This window comes from Centropristis striata, chromosome 9, assembly GCF_030273125.1.
Source record: "Centropristis striata isolate RG_2023a ecotype Rhode Island chromosome 9, C.striata_1.0, whole genome shotgun sequence".
NCBI classification, from domain to species: Eukaryota; Metazoa; Chordata; class Actinopteri; order Perciformes; family Serranidae; genus Centropristis; species Centropristis striata.
The window spans coordinates 9,148,352-9,164,982 of NC_081525.1; the positions used below are offsets into that span (position 1 = coordinate 9,148,352).

Consider the following 16,631-nt stretch of genomic DNA (forward strand, 5'->3'; position numbering starts at 1 on the left):
CAACAGCAAGCTGACATGGAGTGTATTTGTAGTCATTTGCATAGTATTTTGCGGGAGTAGTGAGGACGTGGCTAGTGCATGTGCGCTCAATTTCATGTTGATCAAGGAAAGGTGTGGATAACCTACTGTGACCACAGTTTGGTACATAGATTCATCCATTTTCTTCTGCTAAGTGGGGGCAGCAGACTAAGCAAGGCATACCAGACGTCCCTCTCTTTCTTTTAAGCTCTTTCTGGGGGACCAAGAGGTGTTCTGAGGCCAGGCGAGATAGACAATCTCTTCAGAGTGTTCTGGGTCTTCCCTGGGGCCTCTTACCAGTTGGATGTGCCCTCTACAGGGAACTCCTGGATCAGATGCCAGAACTACCTCAACTGGATACTTTTGACACAAAGTAGAATCGGCTCAAGTCCTAGATTCTCACCCTATCCCATCCTCACCTTCTTCACCGTCTTCCGCCATGATATCAAAGTTCTGGAAAAGTCCCATGTTGCATTGCGACACTCCCACGTGTATTCTCATTTTGTGTCTTTTTTGGTCATTTTGTGTCTTTTTTGGTCATTTTGTGTCTTTTTCCACATGTATTCTGATGCATTTCATTGGCCAAGAGACCGAAAATAGGTGGAAAAAACTACAAATACTACAAAACGACGTATACAATTTCCCGGTTTTAATAGTAGAACAACCCAACAGCGTGTGGTAATGCTTTCCCGGCTTAAAAGGGTTAATGACGCCAGCAGAACCACATCATCTGCAAAAGAAATGCTATTCTGAGGTCCCCAAACTGAACACCCTCCTCCCCCTCCCCCTTGAGATCCTGTCCATGAATATCACAAACAGAATCGTTGACATAGGGCAACCATTACGGAGACCTACACCCACAAAAAGAGGGTGTTTGACTGAGTGCCGAGTATACGGACACAGCTCTCACTTTGGTTGTACATGGACCTAATGGTCTGATGGACCTGTTTGTTTTTGCTATTCTTTTTATAGATACATGGTCGCCCATAAAGTTGGAATTAAATATTTTTTACTTTCCATGAAATGATTGTGACAATATGATTTATTCTCGACAGATAAAGTGTATATTTTCTAAAAATTGTATTAATCAATTTCATCCAAACATATCACAATAATAATGAAACCACAATCAACTTGTGTCTGAAAAACAAAAATAACTAACTATAGTTAACTTTATGGGCGACTGTGTATATAAAGCTTAAATACAGGGTGAGAATGTAAAAACAAGAAATGTAATAGATGATTAATATCATATACTTATAGGCAAAGGTGCTCATTTCCTACAAAAGGGAAGACATTCGAAGGTGCACTGTGAAACCCAGTGTTGCTTGTTTGTTATTATAACTCATTTTTCCTTCTCAATACAACAAACATTTGTGCAAAAAGTCATTTTAACCTAAAATATTGAGTCAAATAGCAAGATTCATTTGAGTTAACTCCTTTGTCTTGGTTGTCTTGACATAAAATTATTTTGCAGCGTCGACACTCAAATATTTACGTTGAAACAACAAGTTGGGTTTTACAGTGTGGTAGTGGTAGTTAAAGTCATATCACCCCATAGCTTTAAATTAAAACATAGTCAGAAAATCAGAATTGCCATTGTTTTATGAAGAAGAGGTGAATTCACACATGTCACACATGTATACAATGTGCAATGTAAATTAGGGAAAAACACTGGATGTAACATAACATGTGTCTGTTTACAACAAAACTACACAAGGCATCTTTAAGGTTGGTGACTGTTTCACTTAATGCTGTTTCACAGGGACTTCGGTTATGACCATAACTGCAACTGATGCTGATGAACCAGGTAATAAGAACTCTCAGATCGCCTACAGCATCATAGAGCAGAACCCAGATCATGACTTGTTCCACATTACCAAGGATGGGAACATCATTGTCAAAAACTCTGGCCTGGACAGAGAGGTACAGTATGAATTGCCCCGAAAATCCCCCCACGTGCGCACAAAACGTATTTTATTAATTATACAAACATATCAATAATAAACATATTAAACCCTCAAATGCTCAAACTGTTTCCCCCGGCATTCACAGACTCCACTAGTCCCACTAGAGTGTGGACACTCATGCACACAATGGCACAAAGGTCAGGTTATCAGCGTCAGTTTCCTGGCAAGCCTCCCGTATCGACTGAATCATGGCATCAACAAAGAATTATATTGGAAATAGTAAAAGTGTTCTAAATTTATTCGAGTATTAAATGAATCCTTAAACCACTGTTATAGTACTGGAAATACTGATACAGGCCATAAAATTGGAAGCATGATCAAATTTGTACAAAAAAAGATCATAGTTTCATTGCTATACTTTGCAACAAAATAAACGTGATTATTACATAAAGAGTCACTTATTAGAACACATTTTTACTATAATTAGTAAACCAGTAAACACATCCAAAAACTAAAGAATCCATACTGGTTTTTAAGAAAGCCGTTGTGAACAGAAAATTTAAGTTGCCTCCAAACTTTTGGCCTGTAGTGTGTGTGTGTGTGTGTGTGTGTGTGTGTGTGTGTGTGTGTGTTATTACACACTACATCAAAATTATTCCAAGGAACATACATGAGGGGTCCCCGGTACCTATCTCTCAAAGCAACATTTTTACCTAATGATGGATAAGTTGACTGATACATACCTGCTACACAAGACATTTACTTTGTTTTTGAAGTATCTTTTACAACAACGAGATTTGCTTCAAATAATCATGAAAGCCTACAAAGAAAAAGCCATGCAGCAAAATCTATGGAGTATAAATACAGTTCATGTTTCAGCATTAACACCTTTAGCATTAGTGCTATCTCACTGCTATGTCATCCAGTTCATGTAAGTAATTTATGATTGTTTTCTGATTTCAGAGGACAGATCAGTACACTCTGACAGTGAGGGGTCAAGACTTAAACGGTGAACCAGGAGGGAACAGTGCAACTGGCATGGTTACCATTAATATCCTAGATGTGAACGACAACCCTCCCACTCTGGAAAAAGAGGAGGTAGTTTTCTCTCTCGCACTCTTTTATATCTACATGTTACAGGGTTTTGGAGATGAACAGTCACAGTGTTTCTACTTGAGAAAAAAATAATATAGACCAAGGTTATAATAGTTTGGGATTTTTCATTAGTTTTAGTTTTAATTTCGTTGTGAATTTTTGTTTTCAAATTCAATAAGTTTAAGTTAGTTTTTAGAGTGAGTTTGCTAGTTTTAGTTTAGTTTTTATTTTTTGAAAATGCTTAGTTTTAGTTTAGTTTTTTTTATTAGTTTTAGTGTTAGTTTTAGTTTTTTTGTAATGGATATGATATATATTTCCTTTGGTTTATCTATCTTAGCCCCAATAAGGTTATTCACTCTTGCAGTTCGTGGTGTTTTGTATTTTGGTTGGAGTGTAGACATCCCAGTCTCAGTAAACATATTTACCATGTGTTCCTGCATGTTCAAATAGAAACACTGAATTATGAATGAAAAAAGTTGACAAAGACGAAAACTAAGGATATTTTCACAAGTGATAAGCAGCCTTAGACGGACCATAGAACAATCTCTAATGTAAGGATTCATTATGAAGGAACTACATCTGTTGTGTTGCAGCTGCAGCCTGTTGCTGTGATGACAGCCAACTCTGGAGACATTCTGGTGAGAAAAAAAAGAATATGGATTCCACCGCCAAAACAACTGACGGAAAATGAAGACTACACTAAAGATCCCTATGTCGCAATTGTGAGTAATGCTTCTGACTATCTGTGACTCTCAATCACTGCAGATTCAACAAACAGAATAAAAATATATATAATAAAGCAATAAGAAAAAAATATTGTGTTAGCTTCCAGCACACATGTGGTTGTTGTTGTTGTTGTTGTTGCTGTTGTTGTTGTTGTTGTTGTTGTTGTTGTTACTAGTAGTAGTATTGTGTCAGTTGTAACACCAATTGTGTTGTGTATTGTCTTGTCAGTCCATGGTTGTTTTTGCACACACACACACACTCTGTGGACGCACTTGGACTCTTTAGAATTATAAGGAGGCACATAACAGCAATAATTGTTTATTAAGAATTTAGGGTTTGGAATTTGGATTAAATCATCTATTAGAGGTGGGGACAATTTGTATACACTCTATACTCTGTACACTATATCTCACTAGAGTGAGGTTTATGTTTTCTACAATTTTGATCCATCAGTATATCTATTATCATTTTATTGTTTGTTGAGAGTAAAAGAACTAATGTTGAATTGAATACCAAATGCTGAGATGTTTATTGTTTAGGTTTGAACAAAAAAACATGGTTTGGATTTTTTGTTTCTTCTCCCCATGAAATAAATAGTTTCCAAGCTAATGCTAATGTTGTCCTTGTGGTGCCCTGAAATGTAATATTAGACTGTGTTGAGCTGAATCAGCTGTGTGCTGTTTGTTTCAGATTCATTCAGATTTTGATGACGACACGGGGAATATTTTATACTCTTTAGAAGGCGTTGGTGCAAACCAACATCCCTTCCATGTGTTTGTAGTCGACGCCGCAGATGGAAACATTCGTGTCACCAAAGTGCTTGACAGGGAAGACATCGATACATACGTTGTGAGTGCCAAGATATTCTATTCTTCTGTTAATCTTCTTCTGTATAGTCATTTGCTATGTTATAAGCTTTTCATGTCACATTTCTTTTTTCAGCTAGCAGGTGTTGCCAAGTACAGGAACGGCACCCGTGCAGAGGACGACGTTGAAATACGATTCAAGGTAAAAGATGAAAATGACAACCCGCCAGTGTTTGGAGTCATCCAGCCCGGAAATGTGAACGAGTTAAGTCCTGCAGGTCAGTGTTTCTGCTTTAGTGTACTGTAGCTCCTTCAGGAATATTTATCCTCTTATGTGATGTGGAATACTTAAAGCTAGAGGAGGCAGAAATATTTGATATCATGATGCAAAAATTCTATAATAACTTTTCAGTATATTATAATTTAAGAGAGTTCTGCTGTATATTTGTTTACCACTAGAATTTGAAAATACAGCTCTCCTCCTGCATCTCTGCCCTCTCTGCTCTGTCCTAAGCCCCTCCCACCAGACGAGCATGCACTGGCACAGGCATGTGCATTGCTTCATACAGTGACCTGTAGGAGAACTGTAGGAGAATGTACATAACGCCGGTGTACTCAAGCAAAGACATTTATTGATTAATAGCACACGTTTACAAGAAGTAACAAAAGGAGAACCTTTTTCAGGCTGATTATGTTGTGAATTAATTTGAAGATGTATTAAAATATCAGACATATAGCAGTTTAAATATGCATCAAACATGTTTTGATAATCACACAGAAATCTGACCAACAGTCACAGGAAACTTCTGCTTGATTGAGATATGAACAGCTCTTATTTAGGAAATCCCAAGTGTGCTCTGAAATAACAGGTCATTGAACTTTAGTTACACAGAAATAATGACGCACGAACCTGCAAACTAAAAAGACAAGACAAGGCGTTGTTCTGATCTTTGGATTTGTCTGTCACTTTGTCTGTTTTTCATACCTACAATAAATCCCGCACAAGGCTTTAATTCAAATCTACCTGGTAGTTAAGTGTTTTTCTTTTAAAATTTTCTACAACAATAACTTAATACAGAGGTGAGGCAGTGAACAAAGGACTGCGGGTGGCGCCAACTCTTAAAACAAACAACTAAACCAGTCTTCCTACCTCTATTTTCCCCCACACTATCTTTCTGTTCAACCACAATAAAGAAAAAAACTCTGGCTGACTACGCTAATTTAATCTACACAAACAAAAATACATAAGTGCAACCACCCATAAACTAGTGAACCTAACAAATGGAATAATCTACGTGTTGTCCGAAAAAATGTGAAAAAAAAAAAACTTAACCTAATGCCCAGTACAAACAACGATTACAATTCTAGTGTCTAATTCTAGTCTAATTAACACACAAGGTTCTCAAAGTCAATGAACAGCAAAAGATACTTTATACATGGCCATACAAAAAGGACAAAAGAAAGGGCTCCACAGCCGCGCGAAGCTGCTCTTAATGCTGTGCTGGAGGCAGGGGCAGCAGTTGATCGGTCGCCAGGCCGATAGAACAGAAGAGGCGGAGCCAGGGAAACACTGCTGTCAGAAATTGGTGGAGGCGTTTCCCAGCAGCAATTCCCTCTGACGGTGCTGGTGACATATACTGCAGTCCAGAGGCACAGACAAGGAAAAGGGAGACAAAACAAACACACAATACCCCAAAGACCATAACACTGTTATATAGTGGAATACTCATCCTGTGTAGGTAGCTGAACTATTTGGAATGGCTTGAAATAAATGATATACCAAGAACAAAAGGGAAGCCATATTTTGTCTGCTTGTTCACAAAACTATACATTATCTAACTAGCCTAACAACAACACAGATCCAACATTTTACATAAATGCTAAACAACATGTGTTTATAATTATACGGGTTTTAAAACATCACAAACCTGTAAACACAGGGGAAAGCATATTATGAGGCAGGCGTCAGTCAGGTGCTTTGCTCATAAGAAAGAGGGAGCAACAACAGTTTGCTCTCAAAAAGATTTGATATGAGAAGCAAAGTGCCACACTGCCTCCTGCTGGCAATACTGAAATGCTGTATCTATTATAGGAGCAACAGCAAGCTGACATGGAGTGTATTTGTAGTCATTTGCATAGTATTTTGCGGGAGTAGTGAGGACGTGGCTAGTGCATGTGCGCTCAATTTCATGTTGATCAAGGAAAGGTGTGGATAACCTACTGTGACCACAGTTTGATACATAAATTCATCCATTTTCTTCTGCTTATTTGGTCCGGGCAAAGGGGGCAGCAGACTAAGCAAGGCATACCAGACGTCCCTCTCTTTCTTTAAAGCTCTTTCTGGGGGACCAAGAGGTGTTCTGAGGCCAGGCGAGATAGACAATCTCTTCAGAGTGTTCTGGGTCTTCCCTGGGGCCTCTTACCAGTTGGATGTGCCCTCTACAGCGAACTCCTGGATCAGATGCCAGAAATACCTCAACTGGTTACTTTTGACACAAAGTAGAATCGGCTCAAGTCCTAGCTGCCCCGGATATCTCATCCTATCCCATCCTCACCTTCTTCACCGTCTTCCGCCATGATATCAAAGTTCTGGAAAAGTCCCATGTTGCATTGCGACACTCCCACGTGTATTCTCATTTTGTCTCTTTTTTTTTGTCATTTTGTGTCTTTTTCCACATGTATTCTGATGCATTTCATTGGCCAAGAGACCGAAAATAGGTGGAAAAAACTACAAATACTACAAAAACAACGTATCCGATTTCCCGGTTTTAATAGTAGAATAACCCAACAGCGTGTGGTAATGCTTTCCCAGCTTAAATGGGTTAATGACGCCAGCAGAACCACATCATCTGCAAAAAGCAGAAATGCTATTCTGAGGTCCCCAAACCGAACACCCTCCTCCCCCTCCCCCTTGAGATCCTGTCCGATAAAATCACAAACAGAATCGTTGACATAGGGCAACCATTACGGAGACCTACACCCACAAAAAGAGGGTGTTTAACTGAGTGCCGAGTATACGGACACAGCTCTCACTTTGGTTGTACATGGACCTAATGGTCTGATGGACCTGTTTGTTTTTGCTATTCTTTTTATAGATACATGGTCGCCCATAAAGTTGGAATTAAATATTTTTTACTTTCCATGAAATGATTGTGACAATATGATTTATTCTCGACAGATAAAATGTATATTTTCTAAAAAATTGTATTAATCAATTTCATCCAAACATATCACAATAATAATGAAACCACAATCAACTTGTGTCTGAAAAACAAAAATAACTAACTATAGTTAACTTTATGGGCGACTGTGTATATAAAGCTTAAATACAGGGTGAGAATGTAAAAACAAGAAATGTAATAGATGATTAATATCATATACTTATAGGCAAAGGTGCTCATTTCCTACAAAAGGGAAGACATTCGAAGGTGCACTGTAAAACCCAGTGTTGCTTGTTTGTTATTATAACTCATTTTTCCTTCTCAATACAACAAACATTTGTGCAAAAAGTCATTTTAACCTAAAATATTGAGTCAAATAGCAAGATTCATTTGAGTTAACTCCTTTGTCTCGGTTGTCTTGACATAAAATTATTTTGCAGCGTCGACACTCAAATATTTACGTTGAAACAACAAGTTGGGTTTTACAGTGTGGTAGTGGTAGTTAAAGTCATATCACCCCATAGCTTTAAATTAAAACATAGTCAGAAAATCAGAATTGCCATTGTTTTATGAAGAAGAGGTGGATTCACACATGTCACACATGGATACAATGTGCAATGTAAATTAAGGAAAAACACTGGATGTAACATAACATGTGTCTGTTTACAACAAAACTACACAAGGCATCTTTAAGGTTGGTGACTGTTTCACTTAATGCTGTTTCACAGGGACTTCGGTTATGACCATAACTGCAACTGATGCTGATGAACCAGGTAATAAGAACTCTCAGATCGCCTACAGCATCATAGAGCAGAACCCAGATCATGACTTGTTCCACATTACCAAGGATGGGAACATCATTGTCAAAAACGCTGGCCTGGACAGAGAGGTACAGTATGAATTGCCCCGCAAATCCCCCCACGTGCGCACAAAACGTATTTTATTGATTATACAAACATATCAATAATAAACATATTAAACCCTCAAATGCTCAAACTGTTTCCCCCGGCATTCACAGACTCCACTAGTCCCACTAGAGTGTGGACACTCATGCACACAATGGCACAAAGGTCAGGTTATCAGCGTCAGTTTCCTGGCAAGCCTCCCGTATCGACTGAATCATGGCATCAACAAAGAATTATATTGGAAATAGTAAAAGTGTTCTAAATTTATTCGAGTATTAAATGAATCCTTAAACCACTATTATAGTACTGGCAATACTGATACAGGCCATAAAATTGGAAGCATGATCAAATTTGTACAAAAAAAGATCAGTTTCATTGCTATACTTTGCAACAAAATAAACGTGATTATTACATAAAGAGTCACTTATTAGAACACATTTTTACTATAATTAGTAAACCAGTAAACACATCCAAAAACTAAAGAATCCATACTGGTTTTTAAGAAAGCCGTTGTGAACAGAAAATTTAAGTTGCCTCCAAACTTTTGGCCTGTAGTGTGTGTGTGTGTGTGTGTGTGTGTGTGTGTGTGTGTGTGTGTTATTACACACTACATCAAAATTATTCCAAGGGACATACATGAGGGGTCCCCGGTACCTCTCTCTCAAAGCAACATTTTTACCTAATGATGGATAAGTTGACTGATACATACCTGCTACACAAGACATTTACTTTGTTTTTGAAGTATCTTTTACAACAACGAGATTTGCTTCAAATAATCATGAAAGCCTACAAAGAAAAAGCCATGCAGCAAAATCTAAAGAGTATAAATACAGTTCATGTTTCAGCATTAACACCTTTAGCATTAGTGCTATCTCACTGCTATGTCATCCAGTTCATGTAAGTAATTTATGATTGTTTTCTGATTTCAGAGGACAGATCAGTACACTCTGACAGTGAGGGGTCAAGACTTAAACGGTGAACCAGGAGGGAACAGTGCAACTGGCATGGTTACCATTAATATCCTAGATGTGAATGACAACCCTCCCACTCTGGAAAAAGAGGAGGTAGTTTTCTCTCTCGCACTCTTCTATATCTACATGTTACTGGGTTTTGGAGATGAACAGTCACAGTTTTAGTTTAGTTTTTATTTTTTGAAAATGCTTAGTTTCAGTTTAGTTTTTTTTATTAGTTTTAGTGTTAGTTTTAGTTTTTTTGTAATGGATATGATATATATTTCCTTTGGTTTATCTATCTTAGCCCCAATAAGGTTATTCACTCTTGCAGTTCGTGGTGTTTTGTATTTTGGTTGGAGTGTAGACATCCCAGTCTCAGTAAACATATTTACCATGTGTTCCTGCATGTTCAAATAGAAACACTGAATTATGAATGAAAAAAGTTGACAAAGATGAAAACTAAGGATATTTTCACTTTAATTTTAGTTAGTTTTGTAACCACACAATACAGTTTCAGTTAGTTATTGTTTTTTAAAAAAGTCTTGTTTTTATTTTTATTTCAGTTAACAAAAATGTTTTTTCAATTTTAGTTTTCGTTATTTTGTTAGTTTTCGTTAACTATAATAACCTTGATATAGACGTGTTGAAGAGTGTCACAGATCACACATTAAAGTGAAGTGTTGTTAAAACAAATACTGCAGATATGAACCCTGTGACAGCTCATAATGTGTTTTAATTGCAGTATGTGGGCAACATTGTTGAGAACACGGATAATGTGGAGGTGATGAGGATCAAAGCAGAGGACCTGGACGTGAAAGACACTGAAAACTGGGAAGCTGTGTTTGACATTGTCCAAGGCAATGAGGCCGGATACTTCAGCATTAAAACTGACCCAAAGACCAACGAAGGCATCCTAATGCTCGACAAGGTACTGATGAATGGGCAGAACAGCTTCAATTTTTATTTAGAAAAAACATGTGTCAGTCTCCTGTTGTAGACATGACTAGAAAAAGGAAGCGGTAACTCAGTAAGGCTCACAGTGGGATTGCATTCATTTTAATGGTGCTGTTGAGACATAAGATATGGCAAGTCACAGGGGTCAGAGTTCACTGAAGGCTGCCAACTGAGGTGTCTGTAAGGGAGGTAAGCCCCAACAATTACAATTTATATTTAAAGTGAAATTGAATACAAACAGTAGGGGAGGGCGATATGGCCCTAAAAGAATATCACGATATTGCAGGCTATTTTTGCGATAACGATATTCTTGACGATATTAGGAAATACTTAAAAAGATATAGAAAATATGATTTTTTTTTTTGTCTGTCTAAATCATTAAAAATCTAAAATGTAGTTTGAAGTGCAAATCGCAACAGTTGGCAAATACAAAAAAATTTAATCTTGACTCTTGAGTATGAGCAAATAATAAAAATAACCATTTAGGGGTTCCGGGGGTATATTTTAATGAAATTTTGTAAAGGAGAATAAAGGTTCTTGTATGTTTTATTCTTATTTTGATAGTCTTCTTGTAAATTCTGTGGTGGATTCTCTTAACACACCGTGCTCTTATTTTGAAAGCTGCATGTGTTTAGCAACAGGGAGTAAGTAGCTTATTGTGATTAAAACAACTTTAACCAATACATCAAGAAGTAAGAACGTTGCTAATATCATGATATGCATTTTTTTTAAACATAAAAAAAATATACCGATATTATTGTGAACGACACGATATGGCACACCCCTAACAAACAGTATTCAGAATACAGGCTATTATCTGGGTCCTAGCCAGCATGCTAGTGGGCTAAGAAAGATAGCCCATATGGCTTTCTCCCAAGCCACGTCCGTGGTCCTTTGGTGTGATCACAAGGCATTCCCAGGCCAGGTGGATGTGTTCTGGGTGTGTCCCATAATCCCCTGTTAGTTGAAATAGCTCCACAGGGAGGTATCATGCAGATATCCACATCAAATGCCCCAAACCACCTCCGCTTAATCTTTTCAAAGCAAAAAAGCGGCGGTTCCCTTTATTTGAGCTCCTCATCCTATTGAGCCCAGCGTCTGTGAACTTTGCTTTTCGGTTCATTTTCCCCTTCACCATGACAGTCAGGTCCTGCGTCAGCATTACAGGTGTAACAGTATACACAAGTCACTGTATTGGAGTCATGTCTTGGTGTCAATTTATTAATTTTTATTAATTATTAAAAGACATTTGTGAAAAACACAATCCACCTGCTGGGAACATTTTGCTCACTGACAACTTATTAAACTGTTTTCTTTATATGAAAAATATTTCAAACACGACTTTACTACACTGTATGGACACAGAACAAACTCAACGTCTTAAACGCAATGGTCTCTCTGTTTATGTTAAAGCTGATGGAGAGCCCACAGATGGGTCTTTCAGCTCTTGTGTTTCATTTGTGAGTTTATTGACAAATGTTAATAGTTGTTATAATAATTCCTTATTCCTTATTCTTTTGTTTGCCATTTCACAGGCAGTGAATTATGAGGACGTGAAGGACCTTGAACTAGGACTAGTAGTGAGGAACAAGGCTCCACTGCATGATGGATCTGGGGCAAATGGTGGCGCTGGTATTGGTTTTGGAGATGGAACAGGGGGAGGAGGAGGAGATGGAGCAGGGGGGGCAGGTGGAGCAGGGGGGGCAAGTGGTGCAAGTGGTGCAGGTGGGGCAGGGGGAGCAGGGGGAGCCACTGGTGCAAGTGGTGCTGGTGGGGCAGGGGGAGCCACTGGTGCAAGTGGTGCTGGTGCAGGAGGTGGGACTGGAGGATCATCATGGCAAAGTGGGACCAGATTTAAAACCTATCCAATCAAAATCAATGTAAAGAACCAGCCTGAGGGACCAAGTTTTGACCCCAAAGTCAAAGCTATTCCCATCTCAGAGGGAGGCCCCATCGACACTAATGAAGTGATAGCTCACTACCCGGCAATAGATGAGGACACTGGGAAACCAGCTGAGAAAGTCAGGTCAGTGCATACACAAACACATAGACCTGAGAGCCAAGGTATATTTTCTGCACTCAATAAGAATAACCAACACCACCTAATTTCTGCTGTAGCTATGCCAAAGGCTCAGATCCTGACAACTTGCTAACCATCGACCCAGAGACGGCTGAGATCAAACTGAACAAGAGGCCTGATAGAGAATCTCCATACCTGGTCAATGGGACATACATCGCAAAAGTGCTCTGCATTTCAGACGGTATGTCACAATGTTTTACGTGTAATGCTAGTGAAAAGGAGCTGTGGGAAAGTATGAAAAGCTTAAAAGTTTAAACTCTGCTAGTGACGTCTACAGGCTACAGTGTTTACCCCATATACACACCAATATGAAAGTGATGAACTAAAAACACGGACAGTATTTGTTTTATATATGCCAATAGTACAGCTAAAATGTAAAATTTATTCTGTTGATGGCTCCAGAGAAAATATCATATAAAATCATTAAAACCACCAAATATTATCTTTTCTAGAGAACAGATGAAACATTTCATGACAATCTTCCCATTAGATTATACAATTTGCACAATGTTGACATTTTGTATACATGAGCTGATATTATAAGTTTACCCAGCTGCAAGATACAAGTAAGATGCTGATTCATTCTCTGGGGACCATCAACATCCACAGCCACATTAGCGACCAAGCAAACCTCTACGCCTGTCAACCTCTAGCATAGGGAATGAAGCATTTCTCTCTGAACCTGTCTCCAAGGAATAGAAATAGAAACAAAGGGATGCTGAATGATTTGTTTTTATTTCTGTTTTTTCCCAACACAGACACGCCTGATCAAACAGCCACCGGCACAATAGCCATCCAGGTGGAAGATTTTAATGACAATTGCCCCACCCTGACCAGTAACGTCAAGACAATGTGCACCACAGCTGATGCTGTGATTGTGAATGCTAAAGATGAGGATATGTTCCCTAATGGACCTCCGTTTCACTTTGCCATTATCCCAGAAGGCACTAAGGGCAAATGGCAGGTGGAGCATTTCAATGGTGAGGACAATTCTGCTAAATATTTAAAGGTTAACTATTGTTAAGTAGATAGATAGATAGATAGATAGATAGATAGATAGATAGATAGATAGATAGATAGATAGATAGATAGATAGATAGATAGATAGATAGATAGATAGATAGATAGATAGATAGATAGACCCTCAGTACAACTACATGCATTTGAGCATGAAATCTTAAAACTGCAGTGTAAAAATGCACAAAATTACTTCTTGCAATTAATGTTGGTCTGCTGTTCTTGCACTGATAAAAAAAAAAAGAAACCACAGTAAGTGGCTATTTTGTATTTGCTTCAAACCGTTTGTATTCCTATTTATACTGTTAAACATGCATTTGGGCATGAAATATGTTACGTTACTGCACTGTAAACATATTTAAAATTGCAGTTTCATCATATCTGGTTAAGTGCACGGTCCTATATGTGGCCCTGTGGTAGTGTCGATGAAAAATTGTGGCCCCCTCCAGTATTTAAGTTGCCCTTCCCTGTCTTAGACCAAATTGTCTGGAATTGTGTTCTTCAGTTGCTATGTGGAAAAGCCAAATTTCAACTTGAGTCTTTAATCCAGAATACTGTGAAATGAAGAATAAAGTACGTAGACTTAAAACACTCCCCATGTTGTCTTGTTGCTGACAGACACTGCAGCTATTCTGAGGGCCCAGGAGACAGTGTGGCCTGGTTCCTATGAAGTTGAACTTGAGGTGAAGGACCAGCAAGGCGAGGCCTGTCCAGAACCACAAAAAGTGACAGTGGAGGTTTGTACCTGTGACGATGGAGTGGTGTGTGGAACAAGGAGTGCCAGCAAAGGAGCAGAGTTTGGACCTGCAGGCATCGGACTGCTATTCCTGGGCTTGCTGCTGTTAGCATGTAAGGATGATGTGATGCTCATGCTGATGAAAGGTTGTGTGATCAAAAACTCAACACCTGTGCTCAAGACAGTCACCAGACAAATGTAATCTAGTTTATGTCCAGTTCACGTCAAAGATAAGACCAGAGCAAATTATTTTAGACCAAGGACCAAGCAAGTCAAATATACAGCCCTACAAAGTCTAACTGCAGTAACTACTCAAAGGGTAAAACTGAGAAAAACTGCTTTAAAGTTTTTTAAAGCTTTTTAACTGGCCAGCCAAATGGGTTATATATAGGTAAGTGATATGACACTTATTTCTACATGTATTGATGATGTCATTTTTATGCTAAAAAAAAATCATGATAATTGATTTGACCTTTGACCCAAAAAATGTAGTTACTGCACTCTGGTTTTGTATTGCTGTTAAAGGTCCTAATAGTAATGCAAAAACAGAGTGCAGTAACTACAATGTTGTAGCTTTTATATTTTGTTTTCAGCGAATAAACATTTTCAATTTCATTTTGGTATAAGTGTATTTAAAAGTGTTTAACAAACACTATTCAAAGATTTGTGTATTTTAGACTTAATATTATGAAGTAATGCTATATTTTAGTCTTGATATAATTTTATCTCACTTTTTAACTTCATCACTTTCTAGATAATAATTCCCCTATCAAATAAACTTATAATTTCTATTACTCTTTTCTTCACTATTCAACACAATGAAGAAATACAAGGCTAAACTGTATCACAGTCAAATCAGACTGTGGTAAGTAAAGTTCCTGTGGTCTGCTTTGGTTTTGAGTTGGATTTTGTAGTTACTGCAATTTCTGTATCATTATTTCTCTGAAATAATGAGTTCATATGAGTTGATATGAAATGTATTTATTTAGTTCCAACTAAATAGCTGCTGGTTAGTGAACATGCAGGAACACATGTTAAATATGTTTACTGAGACTGGGCTGTCTGCACTCGAACCAAAATTCAAAACAACCGCAACTGTAAGAGTTAATAACCTTATTGGGGCTAAAATGGACCAAACCAAATGAAATAAAGGCAAAAAAACCCCTCTTTGACTCTCGCACCCAACACATAGCCCATTGCAAAAAAACTAAAACTGACACAAACTAATAAAAACTAAACTAAAACTAAGCATTTTCAAAAAATAAAAACTAAACTAAAACTAGCAAACTCACTCTAAAAACTAATTAAAACTAACTGAATTTGAAAACAAAAATTCACAACGAAATTAAAATAAAAAATAATGAAAAATTCAAAACTATCATAACCTTGATCTGCACCTTCTTTCTTGAAGAACTCTAGATGACCACTGCAGTCACCACACGACAATTAAGGCCAATAAGTTTAAGACCAAAACTTTGTTCTTGTGTTATAGTACTCCTTCTGTTTCTGCTCTTCTGCCATTGTGGGGGGGCTGCGGCTCTGGCTGGAGGCTTTACTGAGATGCCTTTCGACACCAAATCACACCTCATTAACTATCGCACTGAGGGTCAGGGAGACAACACGGTAAGATGAACATATTTACCTTAAAAACACACAACCTTCCCTGTTGAGAGTGTTGGCGTACATACTGGTCGCTTGCTGTCGAGATGATGTCTGCTTGATTTTTGATGGTAGGCAGCAGAATAACGGTTGACTCTGTTCTAACATTTGGATCATTGAACTATTATAGGAGGTCCCACTACTGAGCATGCCAATGCAAAGGGATGGAAATATGGTCAGCGTTGGTCTAGGCTCCGCTAACAACACTTCAGCAATGGCACCCATGGCAGCATTTGATATGCAGAAATCCTTCACTACCATGGATGGGAGGAATGGGGCCAACTACCAAGAAGGTTTTGCCAGTGGCAGGGAAGAAGCATGGGGGGTGATGAACCAGCCAAGCGGAAGTGGCTTCTACTCTGAATTTGGGAGCAGAGAATCAGGAGTTGGTGGAGGAATGTTTGACAGCATTGCTCTCCCAGACCACGTGCTGAGACAGTGCTACAATGAGGTGAGAAATAATTAAAATATTCCAACCCTTCACCATCTGTGAGCCATGGTAGGAATTTGTCATCTTGAACATAATTATTTTGAGAAGAGAAAAGGGATAAAGCTAGAAAAGCTCAACGGAAAACATTTTTACCATGACAGAAAATACCCATACTGTGTGC

General features: G+C 38.2%; 1 protein-coding gene across 1 annotated transcript in view; it reads left to right on the forward strand.

Moving 5' to 3' along the window:
- LOC131977809 (desmoglein-2.1-like) overlaps positions 1-16,631 on the forward strand; it is a 65,471-nt gene that overhangs the window by 47,042 nt on the left and 1,798 nt on the right. The window contains exons 14-28 of the mRNA XM_059341252.1: positions 1,784-1,944; positions 2,892-3,026; positions 3,617-3,745; positions 4,440-4,598; positions 4,692-4,833; positions 8,445-8,605; positions 9,551-9,685; positions 10,317-10,502; positions 12,064-12,247; positions 12,308-12,554; positions 12,647-12,789; positions 13,367-13,588; positions 14,244-14,474; positions 15,854-15,984; positions 16,151-16,471. Coding sequence (XP_059197235.1) covers positions 1,784-1,944; positions 2,892-3,026; positions 3,617-3,745; positions 4,440-4,598; positions 4,692-4,833; positions 8,445-8,605; positions 9,551-9,685; positions 10,317-10,502; positions 12,064-12,247; positions 12,308-12,554; positions 12,647-12,789; positions 13,367-13,588; positions 14,244-14,474; positions 15,854-15,984; positions 16,151-16,471 — 2,687 coding nt within the window. The remainder of the gene's footprint in view (positions 1-1,783; positions 1,945-2,891; positions 3,027-3,616; positions 3,746-4,439; positions 4,599-4,691; positions 4,834-8,444; positions 8,606-9,550; positions 9,686-10,316; positions 10,503-12,063; positions 12,248-12,307; positions 12,555-12,646; positions 12,790-13,366; positions 13,589-14,243; positions 14,475-15,853; positions 15,985-16,150; positions 16,472-16,631) is intronic.